The sequence below is a fragment of the Stigmatopora nigra genome, chromosome 7 (assembly GCF_051989575.1).
Source record: "Stigmatopora nigra isolate UIUO_SnigA chromosome 7, RoL_Snig_1.1, whole genome shotgun sequence".
Classification (NCBI taxonomy): domain Eukaryota; kingdom Metazoa; phylum Chordata; class Actinopteri; order Syngnathiformes; family Syngnathidae; genus Stigmatopora; species Stigmatopora nigra.
Genome location: NC_135514.1, coordinates 16,262,469 through 16,281,462, shown reverse-complemented (window position 1 = coordinate 16,281,462; position 18,994 = coordinate 16,262,469). Strand labels below are relative to the sequence as shown.

The 18,994-nt window shown below is 62.1% G+C and overlaps 5 protein-coding genes across 9 annotated transcripts; 2 read left to right on the top strand and 3 right to left on the bottom strand.

Moving 5' to 3' along the window:
* Positions 1 to 136: 136 nt before the first annotated feature.
* Positions 137 to 9,302, bottom strand: atp2c1 (ATPase secretory pathway Ca2+ transporting 1). 3 transcript variants are annotated; one of them, XM_077720314.1, is made up of 27 exons: positions 8,563 to 9,302; positions 6,436 to 6,543; positions 6,251 to 6,367; positions 6,067 to 6,156; positions 5,957 to 5,992; positions 5,821 to 5,882; positions 5,612 to 5,720; positions 5,321 to 5,476; positions 5,182 to 5,250; positions 5,036 to 5,111; positions 4,886 to 4,952; positions 4,508 to 4,632; positions 4,326 to 4,423; positions 4,144 to 4,239; positions 3,984 to 4,073; positions 3,759 to 3,863; positions 3,500 to 3,656; positions 3,261 to 3,431; positions 3,052 to 3,149; positions 2,891 to 2,941; positions 2,588 to 2,754; positions 2,432 to 2,500; positions 2,224 to 2,340; positions 1,996 to 2,143; positions 1,674 to 1,769; positions 1,470 to 1,611; positions 137 to 1,028 (listed from the first exon to the last, which is right to left on the bottom strand). In XM_077720314.1, the coding sequence occupies exons 1-27, from the start codon at positions 8,584 to 8,586 to the stop codon at positions 907 to 909; spliced, it is 2,766 nt and encodes a 921-aa protein (XP_077576440.1). In that variant the 5' UTR covers positions 8,587 to 9,302; the 3' UTR covers positions 137 to 906. The 3 variants fall into 3 exon arrangements, 2 of the variants coding, with proteins under 2 accessions (XP_077576440.1, XP_077576438.1); XM_077720312.1 differs by lacking the exon at positions 8,563 to 9,302 and adding an exon at positions 7,211 to 7,413; XR_013326817.1 differs by lacking the exons at positions 137 to 1,028; positions 1,470 to 1,611; positions 8,563 to 9,302 and adding an exon at positions 7,211 to 7,460 and having other exon boundaries at positions 2,590 to 2,754.
* LOC144199015 (DNA-directed RNA polymerase III subunit RPC7-like) lies at positions 9,070 to 11,430 on the top strand. Its single transcript, XM_077720341.1, has 7 exons — positions 9,070 to 9,317; positions 9,787 to 9,923; positions 9,991 to 10,132; positions 10,210 to 10,281; positions 10,483 to 10,688; positions 10,765 to 10,878; positions 10,957 to 11,430. Exons 2-7 carry the CDS (start codon positions 9,813 to 9,815, stop codon positions 11,041 to 11,043), a joined length of 732 nt encoding a protein of 243 aa, XP_077576467.1. The 5' UTR covers positions 9,070 to 9,317; positions 9,787 to 9,812; the 3' UTR covers positions 11,044 to 11,430.
* Positions 11,431 to 14,660, bottom strand: decr1 (2,4-dienoyl CoA reductase 1, mitochondrial). Of its 3 annotated transcripts, XM_077720335.1 has the most exons (11): positions 14,092 to 14,655; positions 13,882 to 13,983; positions 13,058 to 13,251; positions 12,912 to 12,969; positions 12,720 to 12,806; positions 12,513 to 12,660; positions 12,345 to 12,444; positions 12,146 to 12,218; positions 11,930 to 12,076; positions 11,804 to 11,866; positions 11,431 to 11,716 (listed from the first exon to the last, which is right to left on the bottom strand). In XM_077720335.1, exons 2-11 carry the CDS (start codon positions 13,948 to 13,950, stop codon positions 11,657 to 11,659), a joined length of 999 nt encoding a protein of 332 aa, XP_077576461.1. In that variant the 5' UTR covers positions 13,951 to 13,983; positions 14,092 to 14,655; the 3' UTR covers positions 11,431 to 11,656. The 3 variants fall into 3 exon arrangements, with proteins under 3 accessions (XP_077576461.1, XP_077576460.1, XP_077576459.1); XM_077720334.1 differs by having other exon boundaries at positions 11,431 to 11,866; positions 14,100 to 14,660; XM_077720333.1 differs by having other exon boundaries at positions 11,431 to 11,866; positions 14,092 to 14,659.
* pmvk (phosphomevalonate kinase) lies at positions 13,989 to 15,793 on the top strand. Its single transcript, XM_077720344.1, has 5 exons — positions 13,989 to 14,402; positions 14,476 to 14,539; positions 15,036 to 15,191; positions 15,275 to 15,404; positions 15,474 to 15,793. Exons 1-5 carry the CDS (start codon positions 14,281 to 14,283, stop codon positions 15,629 to 15,631), a joined length of 630 nt encoding a protein of 209 aa, XP_077576470.1. The 5' UTR covers positions 13,989 to 14,280; the 3' UTR covers positions 15,632 to 15,793.
* LOC144199014 (uncharacterized) lies at positions 15,786 to 18,703 on the bottom strand. The gene is made up of 9 exons (XM_077720340.1): positions 18,404 to 18,703; positions 17,292 to 17,441; positions 17,084 to 17,217; positions 16,853 to 16,970; positions 16,705 to 16,775; positions 16,544 to 16,619; positions 16,392 to 16,454; positions 16,240 to 16,309; positions 15,786 to 16,146 (listed from the first exon to the last, which is right to left on the bottom strand). Exons 2-9 carry the CDS (start codon positions 17,424 to 17,426, stop codon positions 16,064 to 16,066), a joined length of 750 nt encoding a protein of 249 aa, XP_077576466.1. The 5' UTR covers positions 17,427 to 17,441; positions 18,404 to 18,703; the 3' UTR covers positions 15,786 to 16,063.
* Between the last annotated feature and the right edge of the window lie 291 nt (positions 18,704 to 18,994).

Sequence of the window (18,994 nt, the reverse complement as noted above, 5' to 3'; positions counted from 1 at the left end):
TCCGTCTGTGCTGGATAGCTTGGAGCAAAAAGCTGCAACCCGCAGCGGCCCTGCACGACTACTGCTTTGCCCACCCCTGCGTGACCCCTAACCCTATGATACTTACGCGAGCTTTCGTGGATGCAGAGGACAAAGATTTGCGGCGTCTCAATCTTTGCTTTATTCGGCAAGAAAATAAATGATTCCTTAAAAACAAACAAGGTCAGGTGGCATCAAAGGGATGATTTGCTTTCTTTACTGATTAACTCTTAACCACCGCTTGACCAAAGGCTTCAGGTAGAGTCCCTAAATGGTCCTTAAAAATAATAAAAATAAAAGACAGAAAGAAAGAACAAGAATGCAATTGGTCAGGAGAGCGCATGACGATAGCTTGGCGACAACCGGCCAATTAGGGCCGGGCTTCTGATCTGGGAACAGCCGTCCATTTATTTGTCCGTCCGTGCGTGCGTGCGTGCGGACATCCTGGGAGCCCCGAATGGCGTCAATGGGGAGCAAATTGTCCTTTGTCTGAAGAGGGGTTCACTTGACTTGTCCGCCACCTTAACCCTAAACCGGGAATCCTCGTTTCCCACCCCAGAACGAGACCAGAAAGGCAAGCGGGCTCAAAGACTTGGCGGTAGGTCAAAAGGCCAACACGGCCGTCGCCATCTGTCCCAAAGGGCCACCGGCGTTGACCCTCGGGCCCAAACCCTTGGTTTGAAAAAGTTTGAGGAAAGCCTCCGGCCGGGAGATGGGTGGGCCGCCCCGTTCCGACGGAGAGAGTCTGCCGGGGATGACGTGGCGAGGTCACTTCCTGCGCGCCGCCGCCAAGTGGGAGGCCGCTGGCGGTCAAGCTGCGGCAGCGCGGCCGAGTAGGCTGCTTTGCGTCCTTGCGCCGCCACGCGGGTCCCTCGCCGTGGACACGCGTCATACCTGATGGAAGCCGTCGGCCGGAATCCTCCTGGGCGCGCTCCCCCACCTCTCCGCTTTCTTGATGCTCTCTGACACCACACACACGGACGACGTCAGGAAGAGCAGGAACAGTAGGTCTGCGCACAAGAGAGAGGAAGTCTGAGGCGGACGTTTGCGACCCACCCGCGCTTTGGGCACGTGATGGATTTCTGGCTGGCCAAAGGGCCCAAAGGGCTGCGGGGCGCCGAGCCGCGGTCGTACAGACGCCGCGTCCATCTTTGCGCTTCTCCCCGGTCGGCTCAGACGGAATCCGTTCGGACGACTCGCCGTCCTCGGGCGAGAGCGTTCCGCCCCGACCCCGTGTCACCCCCCGCGTCTGAGCCGGGACTCGCCGACGGACCCTCTTCGCCGCGAGACCCCAAAAAGAGGCGGCCGGAAGGCACCCTCCGCTCCCCGGCCGCCGCCGCGTGGCCCTCTGTCCGTCCGTCACGGTCGGAGGGCCACGCGGGAAGTCGGCGGTGGCGGGAAGCGGAGCACCCAAGAAAAGTCTTGGGAGTGGACCTTTTCAGAGGACTCACCGAGGAAGCTGAGGCTCTCGGTCTGGAAGACGCTCTGCAGGGGCGGGAAGTAGATGACCAGCAGCTGTCCCATGATGGACGCCAGCACCGCCACGCAGAAGGCGCGGTTGCTGCACAGGCCCAGCTCGTGCACCATGCGCGTCTGGGAATACGCGGGAGTCAGGAGCCGGGAGTCGGGAGTCGGGAGTGGACGGCGGGGGTCACCTGCGAGCGCGAGCTCAGCGCGTTGAACATGTCGAAGAAGACGAAGCAGGTGAAGGTCATGGTGGTGTCTCGGGGAGTGATCTCGTTGTCCTGCAGCTGTGAGAAACGAGCTGAGCGGGGCCACGGAGCAGACGGGGGCGGCAGAGGCGGACGGCATAGGCGGACGGCGTAGGCGGACGGCAGAGGCGGACGGCAGAGGCGGACGGCAGAGGCGGACGGCATAGGCGGACGGCGTAGGCGGACGGCATAGGCGGACGGCATAGGCGGACGGCATAGGCGGACGGCGTAGGCGGACGGCAGAGGCGGACGGCATGGCCCCTACCTCCCTCCAGAAGACAAAGAGCGTCCCGCAGACGATGATGAAGGCCGACACCAAAACCTTAAGGATGAGGCCGCGTGTGATGATGCTGTCTCGGACGTTGCGAGGAGGTTTGAGGATCACCGCCCGGTCCACCGGCTCCACGCCCAAACTGAAAGCGGACGGCACACCCCGTTAGCTGCCGCCGTCGCCGCCGCCAGCTCAAAAGTCCCTTGGGGATTTTGTGGCCACCTCTGAGCGGGGGGCCCGTCCATGATGATATTGATCCACAAGATCTGCATGGCGTTCAGCGGGTTGGGGAAGTTCATCAGCGTAGCCAGGGAGATGAGGGTCAGCGCGGCGATGCTCCTGCGGAGGGCAGTGGCGCGAGTGATTGATACGTGTGCCAACGTACGTATCGAGGACTCACCATAGCCCACGGGTGGCACGGGCGACTCACGTGCTGAGTTGGAAGCGCACAAAGTTCTTGATGTTGTTGTAGATTCCTTTTCCCTCCTCGATGGCCGACCTGCGGGAAGCAAAAGGAAATGCGGCCGGTCCATCGGGGTCCGCGGGAGGGTGCTTTGCCTTTTGGCCTCGCTGTCGCGCGCCTCACACGATGGTGTTGAAGTCGTCGTCCACCAGGATCATGTCGGCCGCCTCCTTGCACACGTCGGTCCCGGAACGGCCCATGGCCACGCCGATGTCGGCCGCCTTCAGTGCCACCGCGTCGTTGACGCCGTCGCCCGTCATGGCCACCACCGCGCCGATGTTCTGCAAGGACTGCGGCGGATGGACGCGTCAGGTGCCCGCTTCCCACCTCCCCGTAGAGAGTGTTTGCAGACGTCGGGTGTGCCCGTTTGCGTCTGCGCTGACCCCTGGGGGGTGGCGCCCGTCGTGTGTGCGCGTGCGTACTGACCTTGACGATTTTCAGCTTGTGTCTGGGACTGGCTCGGTAGAAAACGGATATCTGCGTGCGGAAAAAAACATCGAATAAAAGGCCAGTCGCGAAGGGCGCGAAGAGCCTCTCGTGAGCACGGCTGGCGGGCCGAGCGCCGAACGCCGGGGGGGGGGTCTCACCCGAGGGACAATTTGCGAGAGCTGCTGCAGTTCCAGACGATCCACCTCCTCTCCCGACAGGCACTCCCCTCCTTTGGACGACAGGCCCAGACGACCGGCTGCTCGCACAAAAGTAGCGTGGTTTGTCAGCGGGGTGGGGGGGGCCGACGACCTCCGCGGGAGACGCTCGGTTAGGCGAGGCTAGGGCCAGCCTAGCTAGCATTCCTGACCGATGGAGGCGGCCGTCTCCCGGGAGTCTCCGGTGATCATCTTGACGGCGACCCCCGAGCCCAGCAGCGTGCCCACCGCCTCTTTGACTCCCGGCCTGGGAGGATCGATGATGCCCACCAGGCCCAGGAAGGTCAGGGCCCCCATCTGCTCGCCGGAGGCGAAGGCCAACACTGAGGGCAGACGGACTGGCGTGAGTTCGGCCACCGCTCGGGACGGTACGGGGATGGGGCGGGCCTACCTCGGAGGCCGGCGCTGCCCATGTAGCCCATCTGCTGCCGATAGAGCTCTATCTGCTGTTGGTTGAGAGGAAGCGGGCTCCCCCGCCCGTTGTAGGAGGCGCACAGGCGGATCACCTGCTCGTGGGCGCCCTTCACGAAAAACACGCCCGCCTGGTCCTGAAGAACGCGGAGCGGGCGCGTCACGTCACCGTCGGCGCCCCGGTTTTATCCGCCGGCCCCGGTTTCAGCCCCCACCTCGGGCCGGATGCGGTCACGTACCTGGCGCGTGCGGTGAACGCAGCGCACCGCCATCCACTTCTTGTCCGAGGTGAAGGGAAGCTCCTCCACGCGCACGTACTCCCGCTGCACGTCGTCCAGGCCCATCTGCGAGCGAGAGCCAGCGTCCGGTCCGAGGCATCGGAAAGCGGGAGGGCGGCCGGGTCCATCCGGCCGCCCTCCGCCGTCACCGGGGCAATTTCCACCAAGGGGAGAGAGGCAAGCTACCTTGACGGCGAGGGCCACGAGCGCTCCCTCGGTGGGTCGGCCAAGGACCGTCCCGTTCCTGATGACCGCGTCGTTGCAGATCCGCCCCACCTGAAGACGGACGGGCGCGTTCAGGCACCCGCCGCACGCGCAAGAAAGGAGGACGGGAAGGTGGACCCACCTCGGCGATCCTGCTCAGCGACGGGTGAGAATAGCCGTGGACCAGCTCGCCCTGGGTCAAAACTTCTCCGCTGCCGTTGTAGCCCACGCCCGTCACCTGAAGCCAAAAAAGAAATGAAAGGGAGAAGCCCGGTAGAGCGCAGGAGGGCGCAGGAGGGCGCAGCAGAGCGCGGGGAGACCCACCTCGGCGTGGAGTCCGTCCGACGTGAACATCTGCGTGACGGTCATCTCGTTCTTGGTCAGCGTCCCCGTCTTGTCCGAACAGATGACGTCGCAGCAGCCTGCCCAAAGGGGTCAGAGGCGGGGTCAAGCACGGGCGTGCACGCCAGGGAGCCCGGGACGGGCGACGGCGCGCCGGCGCCTACTCAGCGTCTCCACGATGGGGAGCTTCTTGACGATGGCTCTCTTCTTGACCATGCGCATGACGCCCAGCGCCAGGGTCACGGTGACCACGATGGGGAGCCCCTCGGGTATGGCCGCCACCGCCAGGCTGCGTGCGGAAGGGCGAGCCCAGCTTAGCTTAAGCCGTGGGCAACGGCGAGCAAACTATTTTGACGGTGGGTGCCTCGAGTCTAACAGGCCGCCACCGGGCCAAAAAACCCAAACCGCCCTTTTCGGATCGAGCGGCAAAGGGAGAGGAAAAAAAAAAACGAAGACCCCGACCGGGAGGAGACGCACTGGTTTGCCGCCGCGTGGGATCGCGTGGGACCGCGTCGAGACGGCGACGGCCGAGCCGGCCTCACCTGACGCCGATGGTGAACATGTCCATGATTCGCTTGCCCTGCAGCCAGCCCACCAGCATGATGACTCCTGCGGGACGGATGCGCGCGGCCGTCACGTTTAGCTAGCGCCGAGGGAGCGGGGAGACCATTTTGGGCCGCAGACGGACTGACCGATGATGCCGAAGGAATAGAGCGAGAGCTGCTTCCCCAGCAGGTCCATACTCTTCTGCAGCGGCGTCTTGGGGGCCTCGGAGCACAAACCCGCGGGCGGTTAACCGCGGGGGAAGCGCAGGCCGGCAAAGACCGGGACCTCTTACCTCCTCGGCTTGCATCATCTTGAAAACCTCCCCGAATTCAGAGTTTTCTCCGGTTCCGATGACCACGCCCTGCCGGCAAAGGACGAGCCCTCGTGGCGTCGGGCGCGCCGGCCTTTTCGCCGTCCGGCCGGGGTCCTACCTTGGCTTTGCCGCAGCGCACCAGCGTTCCCATGAAGGCGATGTTGGCGCGCGACGCAATGTCCCCGTCGGCCGCGGGCGGCTGGCACGCGGCCGACTTGGCCGAGGGCGTCGTCTCGCCCGTCAGACTGGACTCGTCCACGGAGAGGTCGGCGGCCTGCCGGCGGCGCGGGTCACGGGGGTTGAGCGGCGGAGTGGAGCGGGCGCGGCGGAGGAGCGGGCGCGGCGGAGGAGCGGGCGCGGCGGAGGAGCGGGCGCGGCGGAGGAGCGGGCGCGGCAGAGGAGCGCTCACCTCGAAGAGACGCAGGTCGGCCGGGACGCGCTCACCCACCGCCAGGCACACGGTGTCGCCCGGGACCAGTTCCCGGGCCAGCGTGTGCTGCATCTGACCCTGGCGGACGCTGAAACGGCAGTTGGCCAAGGTTTCCAACTATTGCGCCACTAACCAACCAGTGGCACTGGGACGGGAGCCATTTTGGAGGAAGGCCACGCGCCACATACCAGTGGCACTGGGGCGGGACCAATTTGCCCAGCTCTTGCAGAGACTTCTCCGAGCGGTACTCCTGTCAAATCCAAAGCCGGACAAGCGGTAAGCGTGGAAAAGAGCACCACGGGCAACGCAAGTCAGTCGACCCACCTGGACGAAGGCCACGGTGACCACGATGATGATGGCCTGTGCGGAGAGAGACGGCGTTGGCGGCGCTCAGCGCCGAGGGTAAAAGAGGTGGCTCGGCGGTGGGCTCATACCACGGTGATGCTGACGGCGTCGTCAAACTGCCGCATGAGAACGCTGATGATGGCCGACGCCAGCAGGAGAAGGATCAAGGGATCCTTGAACTGGAGGAAGCGGAGAGTGAGGAGGTGGACTCGCCACGCCGCCCCGCCCTCCCCGTTTCTCCCCGTTTCTCCAACGCCCGCCCGGCCGTCGTACCTGCCAGATGTACTTCCGCCACAGCGGCTCGTCCTCGCCGATGTCAAACTCGTTCCAGCCGTGGAAGAGCCGGCGGCGGGACACCTCATCTTCGCTCAGGCCGTGCTGGAGGTTGGCCTGCGCGCAAGGTCGGCGCTCGCCAAGTGGCCACGGAGCGGCTACGGAGCGGGCGAGTGGGCTCTTACCTGCAGGGCGCTGGCCACCTCGTTGACGGGCAGCTCGCTGGCTTTTTTGGAAGTGAGCACTGGAACCATTATTTCGTCCTGGCCGCACTGCGCATGTCTGTGGGAAAGCTGAGGACAAACAAAGTGCCGAAGGTGAGCCGCAAAATCACCTCGGCCTTCCGATTCCGGGGGGTCAAAAGCAACGGCCAAAGGCCGACCCGTCTTAGGTGGCGGCGACCCGCCTTAGGTGGCGGCGACCCGCCTGAGGTGGCGGTCACCCGTCTTAGGTGGCGGCCACCCGTCTTAGGTGGCGGCGACCCGTCTTAGGTGGCGGCGACCCGTCTTAGGTGGCGGCGACCCGTCTTAGGTGGCGGCGACCCGTCTTAGGTGGCGGCGACCCGCTTTCTTTGGAGAGAGACTGTCAAAGGGCCGTTCTGCTTGGGCGGCCGCCCTTTTGTTCTCCTCTGTCAAATATTTGCTCACCGCGCCACACCAAAACGTCGGGCCCGGAGACGGCTCTTATATGGTCCCGCAAGTCCGGGTGGGATAGCCCAGCGCCCCCTCCCTCCACAATGCACTAGATGTCGTGACAAATGACCCCGAAACAAGTCAACTCGGAATAAGCGCTGCGGGCTCAAATGAGAGCCGCCATGAAAAAATGAAAGCACGCGGCGCCGTTCCTTCCTTCCAAAACACCGAGAGCGGCGTCAAAGGCAAGAGATGGATAGGAGGGCCTCTCGTGCTGCGAGTTTAACCTTAGCCTAACCCTGAAAAAAAAACAAGTTTGGCCGCCTACCTGGTCCTTCGAACACGGTTCCCCCCCACGGCAAAGCGGGCCGAAAATGGCGGGCAGGAGGTTTTGGGCTCGAGGGGCAAATTCAAAGAGACCACCGCTCCGGCTGTCCCAATTGACTCTTGTTCCCGACGACACCCGCGCGGGGAAGAGAGCCGCAGAGCGTCCTCGCGTCGGTCTATCTCTCCAGAGCGCGGGCGTGGATCGGGACACGTCAAGACAATGCGGCCCAACCGGTCCGGCCCGTAGCCAACAATTGGCCCGGCGAGGCGCCTCCCTCGCCTTCCATGTGGCTTTTCGGTCGCTCTCTCGGGGGAAATCCACATTTTGGAGCAATCCGAGGCCTTTGTTTGGGTCCGTTCCGGCAAGACTCGAGCGTCTCGTCGGCAAAGCCCGATCACGGACCGGAGGCGGTGGCCTTTTGCATCGAACGAGAGAGTGGATTAGCCCATCCCGGATAGAAGATAGGTCCCCGAATGGCCTGTACTTGTGTCCGCGCACAATGCGAGTTGGGGTCAATGCGCCTTGCGCTTCCCGGAAGCCGAGCGTCGCACGCCTGAAAATGTTCCGCGCGCTTCCTGGGCCGTGCGTAACGGAACGAGGCCACGAAACAAAGTCCGCCGGCGGGCATTTCCTGCCGCTTTCCCACATATATGGAAATGTAGGCTTTGGTTTCTGGTACGGCACTCAGATACCCGGGGGTGGCTTTGGGACGGGGGATGTCGCTCGATCCGTTGCTTTTTATGCTACACGTTGATTTTCTCACCTCGACAGTCAACAAAGGCTCCGCTCTATTTGTTTGGGGCCATAAAGCCACTCGAAGAAAATCATTCTTGCAATCAGGTGACTTCTGGCTGTCCAATGATTGACAGTCACTACCTCGGGATCCCTTTTTATCGGCAGGGGTTCGGAGTCCGGCTTCGGCACGAGGCAACAAGAGTGTGGTCGGGGCGATCTAGTTCGGGCACTGTCCCGGTCCCTACCTGCCCGGACCGACGCCAACCTTCACCTCGGTTGAGCATTAAGTATCCGCGGAGCCACTTCCTAGCCGACTACGGCCAAGTGACAAGCCGCTAGCACGCCAATAGCAAGCCGCTAGCAAGCCGCTAGATCGACCATCGAGTCGCCCGAGCCTCCGGTATTAGTGAGACGCTAATGCTGGCGATAGCCTGCCGGCCGGCCAGCCAGCACGTCCTTCCGCCTTCCCCCTCAACAGCGGATGCTAGGCGAGCCCTCCGAGCCGCGCCGTCACCCTCCGTCCCCCGCAGCCGCAAGGACCAGAGAGAGGGGGAAGAGGAGAGGAAAAGGCGAGCGGGGCTGAGAAGGGGACGGCTGGCGACGCGTATTGCACTTACCGCAAGTTCCCGTCTCTTTAACATGTTTTGACAAATCGCTCCGCGACGACGACACAACACGGCTTGGCCACCATCTCAGAAAGCTTGGCTGGACTTCCGGGTGGCTTTCAAACCAAGAGCCATCGTTTCCGCCTACATCGGGGCTGGACATTTGGATTGAATTGAATGCCTTTATGCGTGGTTATTACATACAAGTACACCATATAATGAGATTGAAAGCTTCGCCGTGAAGTACACAAATAAACAATCAACAAATAATAAGTAGTCAGTCAACATGAATAAGTGGTCACCACGCCCACTTGCTGACCGCTGCTTCGGAGCGATTTTGAGTCCGCGCCGATCTCCAAAATCCAAAGTATTTTCTTGCATGTGCGGAAGGGCCAAAAATGCCATTTGGGTCAATTGATGGACGGAACTTGTCGCTTGGGTTGGGGAAACCAAAGACGTGGTCGCGGTGCCTCGGCGGGCCACCGGGAGGCGCTGTCGGTGGCGGGCCGACCCTCCTCTGGCAGGCGACGGAATCCGGAAAAAGGGCAGCAGAGCCCAGCCGAGGACCGCGACAAGATGGCGGCGCGTTCAAAAGAGCCAAATTAGCAAATGCTCCAAGTGTTCGTCGCCAATCAGCCAAGAGAGCCGAAAAGGAGATTAAAAACATGTCAACGTTGAACACGCGTCGTCCATGACGACGGATAAAACAACATCATCATCGACGACAACACGACGCTCATTACGCGATTGTAACGGCATTGTCCCAGGTGCCTTGTCCTCCGAGTGACACACACACACACACACACACACACACACACACACACACACACACACACACACACACACACACACACACACACACACACAGACAAGTGACACAACACCCGGCTATGCATTTACTCTCCGTGACGAGCAACCGCATTGCGCTAAAGAAAAAACGCCTGTATGGTTTTTAGTTGTGTCGTTTATCTGTCCCGGAACAACTTGTGGACTTTAGCTTTTGCAATGAGTCCACTGAAACTGATTCTATTTTTGTTTTTGCCGCCTTTTCAATGACCTGTATAATACTACCTGATGTTACATGGTAATAACAAGTAATAAATGAAGGCCGGCACGGAACGTATTGCGTCGCGCCAGGGACTAGTTGACTAGCTGAGACGGTCTTCTCTCTCGCTAGAAGCATTTGGCTCGTCGCTTTCCCCCGAAACAATGGTTATTTTTAATTTTGCCGTTAAGGTGTTTGAGGCCCCTCCCACCCCCGGATGTCGTCGGGTCGCGGCCGACGGCGGGGGGGCGGCGAGCCGACGCCGGCGGCCGTCAACCGAGGTGAACCCTTCCTGCCCTCCGTCCAGCAGCCCGGTCCCGCCTTTCCCGTGAGTTTACCGAGACGCGGCGCGCCCGCCGCCTTTTCCCCTTTGACCCCGTCTGCCGCCCGCCCAGGCGGCGGAGCGCACGGCCCTCCCCCTGGCTTGCGGCGAGGAGGCCGAGTACCTTTTGGCGCTGAAGCAGGAGTTCCGAGGAGCCATGAAGACCCTGCCCAGCTTCACGCAGACGGACGCCGCCGCTCAGAGGTCGCACGCAGGTGGGCCGGGCGCCGCCGGGAAGTTGGCGGGTGGGCGTTCCGCCAACGCTCTCTCACCTGGACCCCCCCCCTTTCAGACGTGGAAAGATATTCGGACAAATATCACAACGGGGGCGAGCAGACGGAAGCGCTGAACGACTGGATCGCAGGTACCGGAGAAAGGCGTCCGAGCCCGCCGTCCGAGCCCGCCGTCCGAGCCCGCCGTCCGAGCCCGCCGTCCGAGCCCGCCGTCCGAGCCCGCCGTCCGAGCCCGCCGTCCGAGCCCGCCGTCCGAGCCCGCCGTCCGAGCCCGCCGTCCGAGCCCGCCGTCCGAGCCCGCCGTCCGCTCAACCGCTCGCTCTCTGCCGCAGACTGGAAGAGATTCCCCAAAGAGATACGACTGAGCGTCAGAAGAACCCGCAAAAGAAGACGCTCGTCGCGCGGGAATCCTTCGGCCACCGCGGCGGACCTCCCGTCCGTCTCCACCCACGGGCAAACGTCAGCTTCGGCCGGGGAGGCCAAAGGAGGCGGGGCTCCAACCCTGACGGAAAACAAACAAGTTGTGGTCAAGCTGGAGGTGAGGCGGCCAACCGACAGGCCGGCCGGACGTCGGCGCGGACGAACGCGGCCTGAACGCAAACCCACCGGCGCAGACGCTGGCCGGCGACGAGCGCCGCGGCTCCGAGGACGAGGAAGACGAGGACGAGGAGGAGAAGGAGGAGCGGCAGGAGGCGGAGGAAGATTACGACGAGGAAGAAGTGGAGGAGGTGGGCGGGGAAGCGGCGTCCCCATTCCGCCGTGGAAAAGTCCGCCTTTTTTTTCTACTTGTTGTCTGTCTGCGGCAGGAGACGGACTACATCATGTCCTACTTTGACAACGGCGAAGAGTTTGGCGCCGAAAGCGACGACAACCTGGACGAAGCCGTCTACTGACGCCGTGCGTGCGTGTGCGTGCGTGCGCGTGCGTGCGCCTGGCAAGGCCCAAGAGACCTGCTTAGCTTTTGCTCCATCCATCCCAGATTTTTACCACGTCCACTGGATTTGGGAGATTTTTGGCCGGGCCAAGGTCCTCTGGCCAGGCCAAGGTCCTCTGGCCCCACGGACGCTTTCAAAGTGTCCACAAAGAACAACGTTCCATTGGAATTCAAGCCGATCACGTCCGTTTTGCGCATTTCTGCGCTTTCAATTTGAACGGAGGGTTTTTATGTCCCCAAATGTCTTTCCGGCTTTCTTTTTCGGAACATTTTCATGGGTTTCTGCCCTGGGTGGTCATGGAGATGAAGGGGCGGAAGGCCCAAATAAAATGAGATGACACGGGAATGAATTCACTGGCACTTTTAATGTTGGCAGCGCCTTTGCAACGGACGCTGACATTTTTCCAATCCGTTACATTTGATGTTCCCCGCCCGGCAAGGCGGCGGCGGCGGCGTTCTATCAAAGGATAGGCCGTTGATGGGCTCAAGGCACTGGGGGCTAGCACGGCGGGCATTAGGAGAAGGCCGTGCGCTCGGGAAAGGGGTCCCCTCGTTGGCTCGCTGGCGCCACCTCAGGACCCTTTGACGCTCCGGATCATCTTTTCCATCAGCTTCCACTGCTCGGGCGTGACCTGAGCAAAGCCGCCGTCCGTCAGCCGCCGAAAGGGCGGCCACTCCAGAGAAAGGGGGGTGGGGGTGTAAATAAAAATTTGCCCCACCTTGCGCAGCTCGTTGAATTCTCCCGCCATCATGGCGTACTCGCCGCCGTCGAAGCGGACCACCTGAAGACCGAAGTTAGGCACGGCCGGCCGGATGGCTCAGAAACGGCGAGGGTGTCCACTTACGGATCCCGACATCCAGCTGGCGTAGTCGCTGCACAGGTACGACGCCAGGTTGGCCAACTCGGAGGCTCGGCCCAGACGCCCCGCGGGGATGCGGCTCAGCGTGCCGGCTTCGAACTCTCCCGTGGGGTCCAGCCGGCCGAAGGCCCCCTTCGCGCCGATACGGACGTTGGCGTCGGCGGGAAACCGGCGCGGAGCGGAAGACGGCCGCCACGTTACCTTGGTTCGGATGGGTCCGGGCTGGATGATGTTGAAGCGGAGTCCGTAGCGCCCCCACTCTGCCGCCAGAGACCTGAAAAGGAGGAGGGAGCGCCGTCGGCCGTCTGGCTGGAGGGAGCGCCGTCGGCCGTCTGGCTGGAGGGAGCGCCGTCGGCCGTCTGGCCGGACGGAGAGCCCACGATAGCCCCGCCCCACTCACTTGTAGAGCGCCTCCACGCCGGCTTTAGCCGCCGCGCTGGGCACCACGAAGCCCGAGCCCGACTCGGCGTAAATGGTGGTGATGGCCAGGAAAGCCGCGCCTGAGGACACGGCGTTTGGGCACGGGGGCGTCGGGAGCGCCCCGAACCACTCACGCACGACCTCCCACCTTTCTGCTGACGAAGCAGCCTCTTGCCCAGCTCCAGCGTGACAAAGGCCGTTCCGTTCAGGACGATGTCGGCCACCGTCTTCCAGGCGTTGGCCGAAAGATTTTCCGACGGGCACACAAAGTTTCCCGCCGCGTTGTTGACGATCACCTTGGGAGGGACGGTCGGTCGAGGGGGGTCGGCGGCTCGGCCGAGACGGGCGTCCTTACGTCGGGCAGGCCCGTCAGGCTTTCCACTTGTTGGACGCAGCGCGCCACGGCCTCCGGGTCTCGGACGTCCAGCTGCAGGGCGTGGACCTGGGGGAGGAGGCGGCTCACGTCACGGCGGGACGTCAGGCCGGGGAGGGCGCCCCCCCCCCCGGCGCCCGGCCGGCGCCCGCCCGGCGCACGCATGCCACTCACCGGATTCCCCGTCCGCTCGCTGATCTCGTCCGCCGTCTTCTGCAAGACGTCCAACTTCCTGGGGGCGGGACCGAGGAGAGCCGATGCCGGCTTTGGTCACGGCAAGAGAGAAAAGCCGCCGGCGTCCGTCCGACCCACTCACTGACCTACTGACGATGACGCACTGCGCCCCCAGCTGGGAGAGGACGGCGGTCATGGCCCGGCCCAGTCCGGTCCCCCCTCCCGTGATCAGGGCCGTCCGTCCTCGGAAGGTTCCGGGCGGGAGCATGGCTTCCTCCAGCGGCGGGAAGAAGCGCGACTGGGGGAGGGGCGGGGGCGGCGGCGAACCGCTCAAACCCGACTGAAAAAGACAAAAACTTCTTCTGGGTGCTGGGTGGCAAATACGTACAAAATGTTTGGGTTCCGTGGGCCAAGCTCGCCGTCGTTACCCTGAGCCGGGCTACTTTAGCGGCGCTCATATTTCCATTCACCTTTGACAGACGCATCTTTGGGGGTAAAGGGACAGACGAGCCCCGGACTAAATGAGCGTCACGTGGGAGGGCGGCTCACTTGGAAGCATGTAAAGCCAATTTCTTCATTTAAGTCGGTGACGAGAAATGACCATAACCGCGGCGCGGCTGACGGCCACGGGTAAGTGCCTCGATGGGTATTATCGACGTCACGGGGTGCCCCAATGGTTGGCGGCAAGTGCCTTGGAATAGCCGCCGCCGCCGACGACCACTTCCTGTATTCCACGACAAAATGTGTCTATTTAGCCAGGTATCAAACACGTTTCTTTTGCCTGGGAAGCACGCGAGGCGAGACGAGAAGGGAGTCGTCTGTCCCTTTAAATGGGCTCACGGGCATCATCGACAGTAAAATGGGTGAAAGGTCAAAAGAGCGACCGGCGACTAAAACGTCTCGAGGAGCTAGTCGACGGCGAGAAAAGCAGCAGCAACAACAACAAACAGTCCCTTCGTTTGACACTCACCGCCAGAAAAGTTTGCCAAGGTTTCCTGCGAAGGAACGCCGACGCCATGTTGACGAGAGCCACCGCCATGGAGCCGTAGGGACCCGGATGTACGCCTTATCCCTTTCAGAATAAAGCGAAAATGGCGGCGGGCGGCGAGTGAACGTCTTTCATTTCTCTAGCAAACACTTGGTCGAAAGCACGGCGGCGGCGGCGGTGTCGGCGTCCAACCTCGTTACCAGTTCGGCCGTCCGCTCACCCAGCGTCTCCGCTTGGATAAGACTGTTGTTTTGAAGCTTCCCCGGCGAGGGGGTGGTCGTGGGCGTTCCTCCAGTTCCGCCCTCTCTCGGAATCAGCGACCGACCGACCGGTCGATCGATCGATCGAATAAGCGGCCCATCGGCGACCACGCGCCACGACATGTCGTCCACGCTCCGAGGCGATCACGAGCTCGCTTCCGATTCGGAACCTCAACTGGTTTTGGTTCTGAGCGGCAAACGCAAGTCGGGGAAAGACTACGTGACGGATCTGCTCGTAGATCGGTAACCTCTCGTCCGTCCGTCCGTCCGTCGATCAGGTGTGAGTGTCCCACCCCCTTTAACCGTGCCGCTCTAGGCTCGGAGAAGACGTCTGCGACCGGGTTCGCCTCTCGGGGCCTCTCAAAGAAGCCTACGCACAGGTGAGTGACGTCAAGCCGCGCCGTCGGGAGGTGGGCTGGGGACCGCCACCCTCCTGGCCTTCTCCAACCATCCGCGCGTTCGTCGACCTCACTCGAGCGAAAACTTCTGCCTGCCTTCGTGTTACGCCGTGTCAATATTTGAAAGTCGGAAGCAGCCTTGCCCAAATTTGACGTCACGCTAAAGCGGACGTTTTACGTCGTAGTGATTGGTTTTAGGAGTCTTTTCAAAGTGAGTCAGCCGGCACCGGAGCTGCGTCCCGCGGCCTTTTCCAAAACACGGACAACCTTACCCAAAACACAAGCCTTTCCCCTTTCCACATTTGATTCCGTGTGCTCTGAAATAGTCCGCTTTTGGAAAACTGCCGCCGAGTGCGCCACACTTACATGGACAGGGACGAGTGAGAGACCTCCGGTCCAAACGGACGGAGGTGGGACGGAGGTCGGACTCATCGGTCCCATCGGTCCGGTCACCGAGCGATGCCGCCTTGTGGCGCAGGAGCACGGTCTGGACCTGGAGCAGCTTTTGGGCACGGGCTCTTACAAGGAGGCGTACCGGGCCGACATGATCCGCTGGGGCGAAGATCGGCGCCGCTCGGACCCCGGCTTCTTCTGCCGTCTGGCCACGCGGGGGGCTCGTCGCCGGCCCATTTGGGTAGGTGCGCGGGCGGGCGGGCGGGCGGGCGGGCGCGCTTCCCGCCCAACGGCCGGCTGACGGACGCCCTCCGTCCATCTCAGGTGGTGAGCGACGCGCGGCGGATGTCGGACCTCCGCTGGTTCCTCTCCCAATTTCCACGGCGGACTCGCTGCATCCGCATAGAGAGCCGGGAAGAGACCCGTAGGCGCAGGGGTTGGATCTTCACCGCGGGTAAGCGCGCAGGGCACGCGCCTCCGCCTTCACCCCCCTCTGCTCATCCTCCATTTTTCTGGCTTTCAGGCGTGGACGACGGCGAATCGGAGTGCGGGCTGGACGCCGGCGTGGACTTCCACTGGACCGTGAGCAACGAGGACGACGCTCCCCCGCTGGACGAGCAGCTGCGACCCATCTTGGCGCTGGCGGCCCGAGCCGCGGCGCGAGCGGGCAAAGCGGCGTGACGCAGCCCGCCGCCGGGGCTTTTTGTTTTGGCGCTCGGACGTCCCTTCTCCGGTCGGGGTACGAGCCAATTTGGGGATCCGGAGACGAAAGGAGCCGGCCGGACCGCCGTGCAATCTGTTTGGAAAGCCGTCGACGGCCAATAAAATGATGGGATCAATGGGCATGGTGCGTTTATTTTAGAAAAAAAAAAGACAACAAAAAAACCCAAAGCTGTCACAGAAACAGCGTAAGACCACGTGATGCCCGCTCGACGGCGTGGGCGTGTTTGGCCCCATGTACACCCGTCAGCCGGGCTAAGCCAGCACCGACCGGGTTTTGGCAGAAATAGGATAGGATAAGTAGGATAGGTAGGATAGGTAGGATAGGTTGGATAGGATGAGCCCTTCCCTTCGAGCGAGCCAGGAATGAGCGAGCAGACGTGGGTGGAATGTTCAGCAGGAGCTGAGCTCGTCCATGGTCCGTTCCAAGGTGGCGTTGAGATCGTCGTTGGCCTTCTTGGTGGCCAACAGTAATTCTGCCCAAACGGAATAGCTGTCAGATGGGTTGATCCATTCATTGCCTGCCTGGCTGCCTGCCTGCCTGGCTGGCTGAATGGATGACTACCTACCTTCCAGGTTTTCCGCATGTTTCTCCAGCTTGCTCACCTTGCGCTCGGCCGCCTCGGCCCGGTTCTCCGCCTGGAGGGAGGGAGGGAGGGAATGAGGTTGTGCAGGACGGACGGATGCACGGACAGACAGACGGGGGTTAGGCGAGCCTCACCTCCAGCAATTTGCTCCTGAGGCTGCCGATCTCCAGGTCCGAGCGTTCCTCCCACTGGGAAAACTGTCCAGACGCGGCGGGCGGCGTGAGACGGCGGGCGACGGCAGGCGCCGGCGGGCGCCGGCTCAGTGGTTGGTCCCGCCCCCGCTTACCTTATCGGCCTGAGACTCCAGACTCCTGGAAGTGGCCACCAGACTCTTCAGCTCGTCCTCCAGTTCGCGGGTTTTGCTGCGGAAAAGAAAAGAAGAGAAGGATTTTGGACAGAGGGAGACCAGCGAGCCATCAACGGCGGCGGCTGCGGCGTCGTCGTCACCTCTCGGCCAACTCGGCTCGGGCTTCGGCGCGCTCCAGTTCCCCCTCGCCCATCACCAGTTTGCGGGCCACCTGTCCATCGGAAGCAGCGGGCTGGCACGGCATCGTGGAGGGAAAAAAAGAGGGCGGCGCCGGCGGCCGGCACTTACTTCCTCGTATTTGCGGTCGGCTTCCTCGGCGATGGTCTGCGCTTGCTTGAGATCCAAGGCCAGGAGTTCCATCTTCTCCTCGTCCTTCATGGCTCGAGTCTCGATCACGCGAATGCCCCTGAAGCCAAGTGAAGAAGGAAGGAAGGCGGGCAAGCGTGAGCAGGCGCTGGTGCCAGCCAGCCAGCTAGCCAGCTAGCCCCCGCCCAGCACCACCACGGCACTCCGCCACACCTCTCGCTCTCGTCGGCCACCTTCTCCAGCGTGTCCAGCTTGTCCACGGCCGAGTTGAGCTGCCCCTGCGTCTGGTCCAGGTTCTCTTCCGTCAGTTGAAGCCGGCGACTGAGCGCCGCCACTTCCGCCTCCGCCTGCGGGCCAGTCGGCGCGCATAAGTAGCCCTTGGCGCGGGCCGGACGCACGGACGGCGACCGCCGGCACTCACCTCTTCGCGAGCCCGCTTCTCGGCCTCCAGTTGGCGCTGCAGCGTCTCGGCCCGGTCCTCGGCTTCTTCCGCTTGACCTTGAAGAAGTTTGATCTTCTTCTTGACGGCCTCGATGCTGCTCACGCCGCTCATCATCCTGCCGTTCTCCTTCTAGCCGCAAGAGAGATAATGGCGGGCGGGCGGTCGCCCGTCTGAAAAAGACAACTCTGACTCGGCGGCGCCCGGCCGGCCCTGCTTTTTCCCGCTCCCATCCGCACGCTTGCATGACCCCTACGCCCGTGGGGCCGTTAAAATGTTGGTAGGATCTTTTCCAGAGGCCCGGCACGGGTTCAAAGCGGCATCCCACGACGCGGCGACGCTAACGGGAAATGTGCCGTCATTTTGTAAGAGCCAAAAGGCCATATATCCCTGTTTTGGTAGCAAACATTTTGTAGGCGGGAAAGCCCAGGTGCGCTCGAAAGCCAACGGCCTTCCAGATGACCTTCGGGCGCTCGCTCCGTCCGCCTCGACGGAAAAGGGCGGCGGAATTCCGAGCGGGCTGCCGGGATAGTGAGCGGGTAACGGCGTGGAATTGACGGGGCGATTACTGACGAGAAAAGGCCGGTCTCGAAGCGCTTCTTCCAAACTCGGCCTCGTCATTTCGACAAACGGGAAGTTCCGTTTCCGCGACGGGTTTAAGCCTTTGACAATGGGTGGGACAAATTGGAAAGCGGCCGAGGTGCAGCAGCAACTGCAACTAGTACAACTATGACTGCAACTGCAGCGAGCGGAGCAGGTTCGGGCGGGTCCGGACGTTCCGGCAATTGACTGACTGACTGGTTGCTTGGCTGGCTGCCTTTGACTGACTGGCTGTCTGACTGACTGGCTGTCTGACTGACTGGCTGTCTGACTGTCTGAATGACTTTTTCTCTCTAGCTCGCGCGCGCGCGAGCTCGGGCGGGCGACGTCGACGAACGAACGCCTCGAGCGAAAGGCCGACCATTCCGATTTCCCGACGTTGACGCTTTTCGCCGACTATGTCGTCGTGAGGAAGTTTCGGGCGGGTAAGCAGCCAAGCGAGCGAGCGAGCGAGCGAGAGCGCGCGCGCGCGTGACGCCTGCCCCACTTGTTACCTGTTCGAGTCGTCACAGGCTAGCAGGCTAACGGACAGCCACCGGAACGTCGAATGGCAGGGCGGCCTGGCTTGCTGAAGCAAGAGGAAGTAGCGTACGCCTTTGACGCGGCCTGTGTAGTCGTGGACTTGGGCGTCGTCGTCGTCGTCGTTGTCGGTGGTGGCGGCGGCGGTGGTGGTGGTGGTGGCGTCGTGCTTGGGCTGGCGCTTTTGGTCCCGTCTCGTTCAGTCGGTCTTGTCTTCCGTATCCGACCAACTCCCTAGCGGGACTCCGCCTTCTTCCGCGTTGATACTCGCCAAACAGGAAGCCACTAGAGCTGACGGCGAGCCTTTCTCAATAAAAGCCTTTCCCCGACTCGAACGCTGGCGGCCGCTCGATTTCAACCTCGGTGGAAATGGGCTAGAACGAAAATCGAGGCATTCTATTCCATTTCATTCAATTCACTAAGCGAATTTCAACCTCAGTGTAATTGGGCTAAAATGACAATCGAGGCATTGCATTCCATTTCATTCATTTCAGTTAGCTAGTAAAGATATATCCGTGTGTATGTGTGTACAATGACAATAAAGCTTTCAATTCAATCCCTCCCGG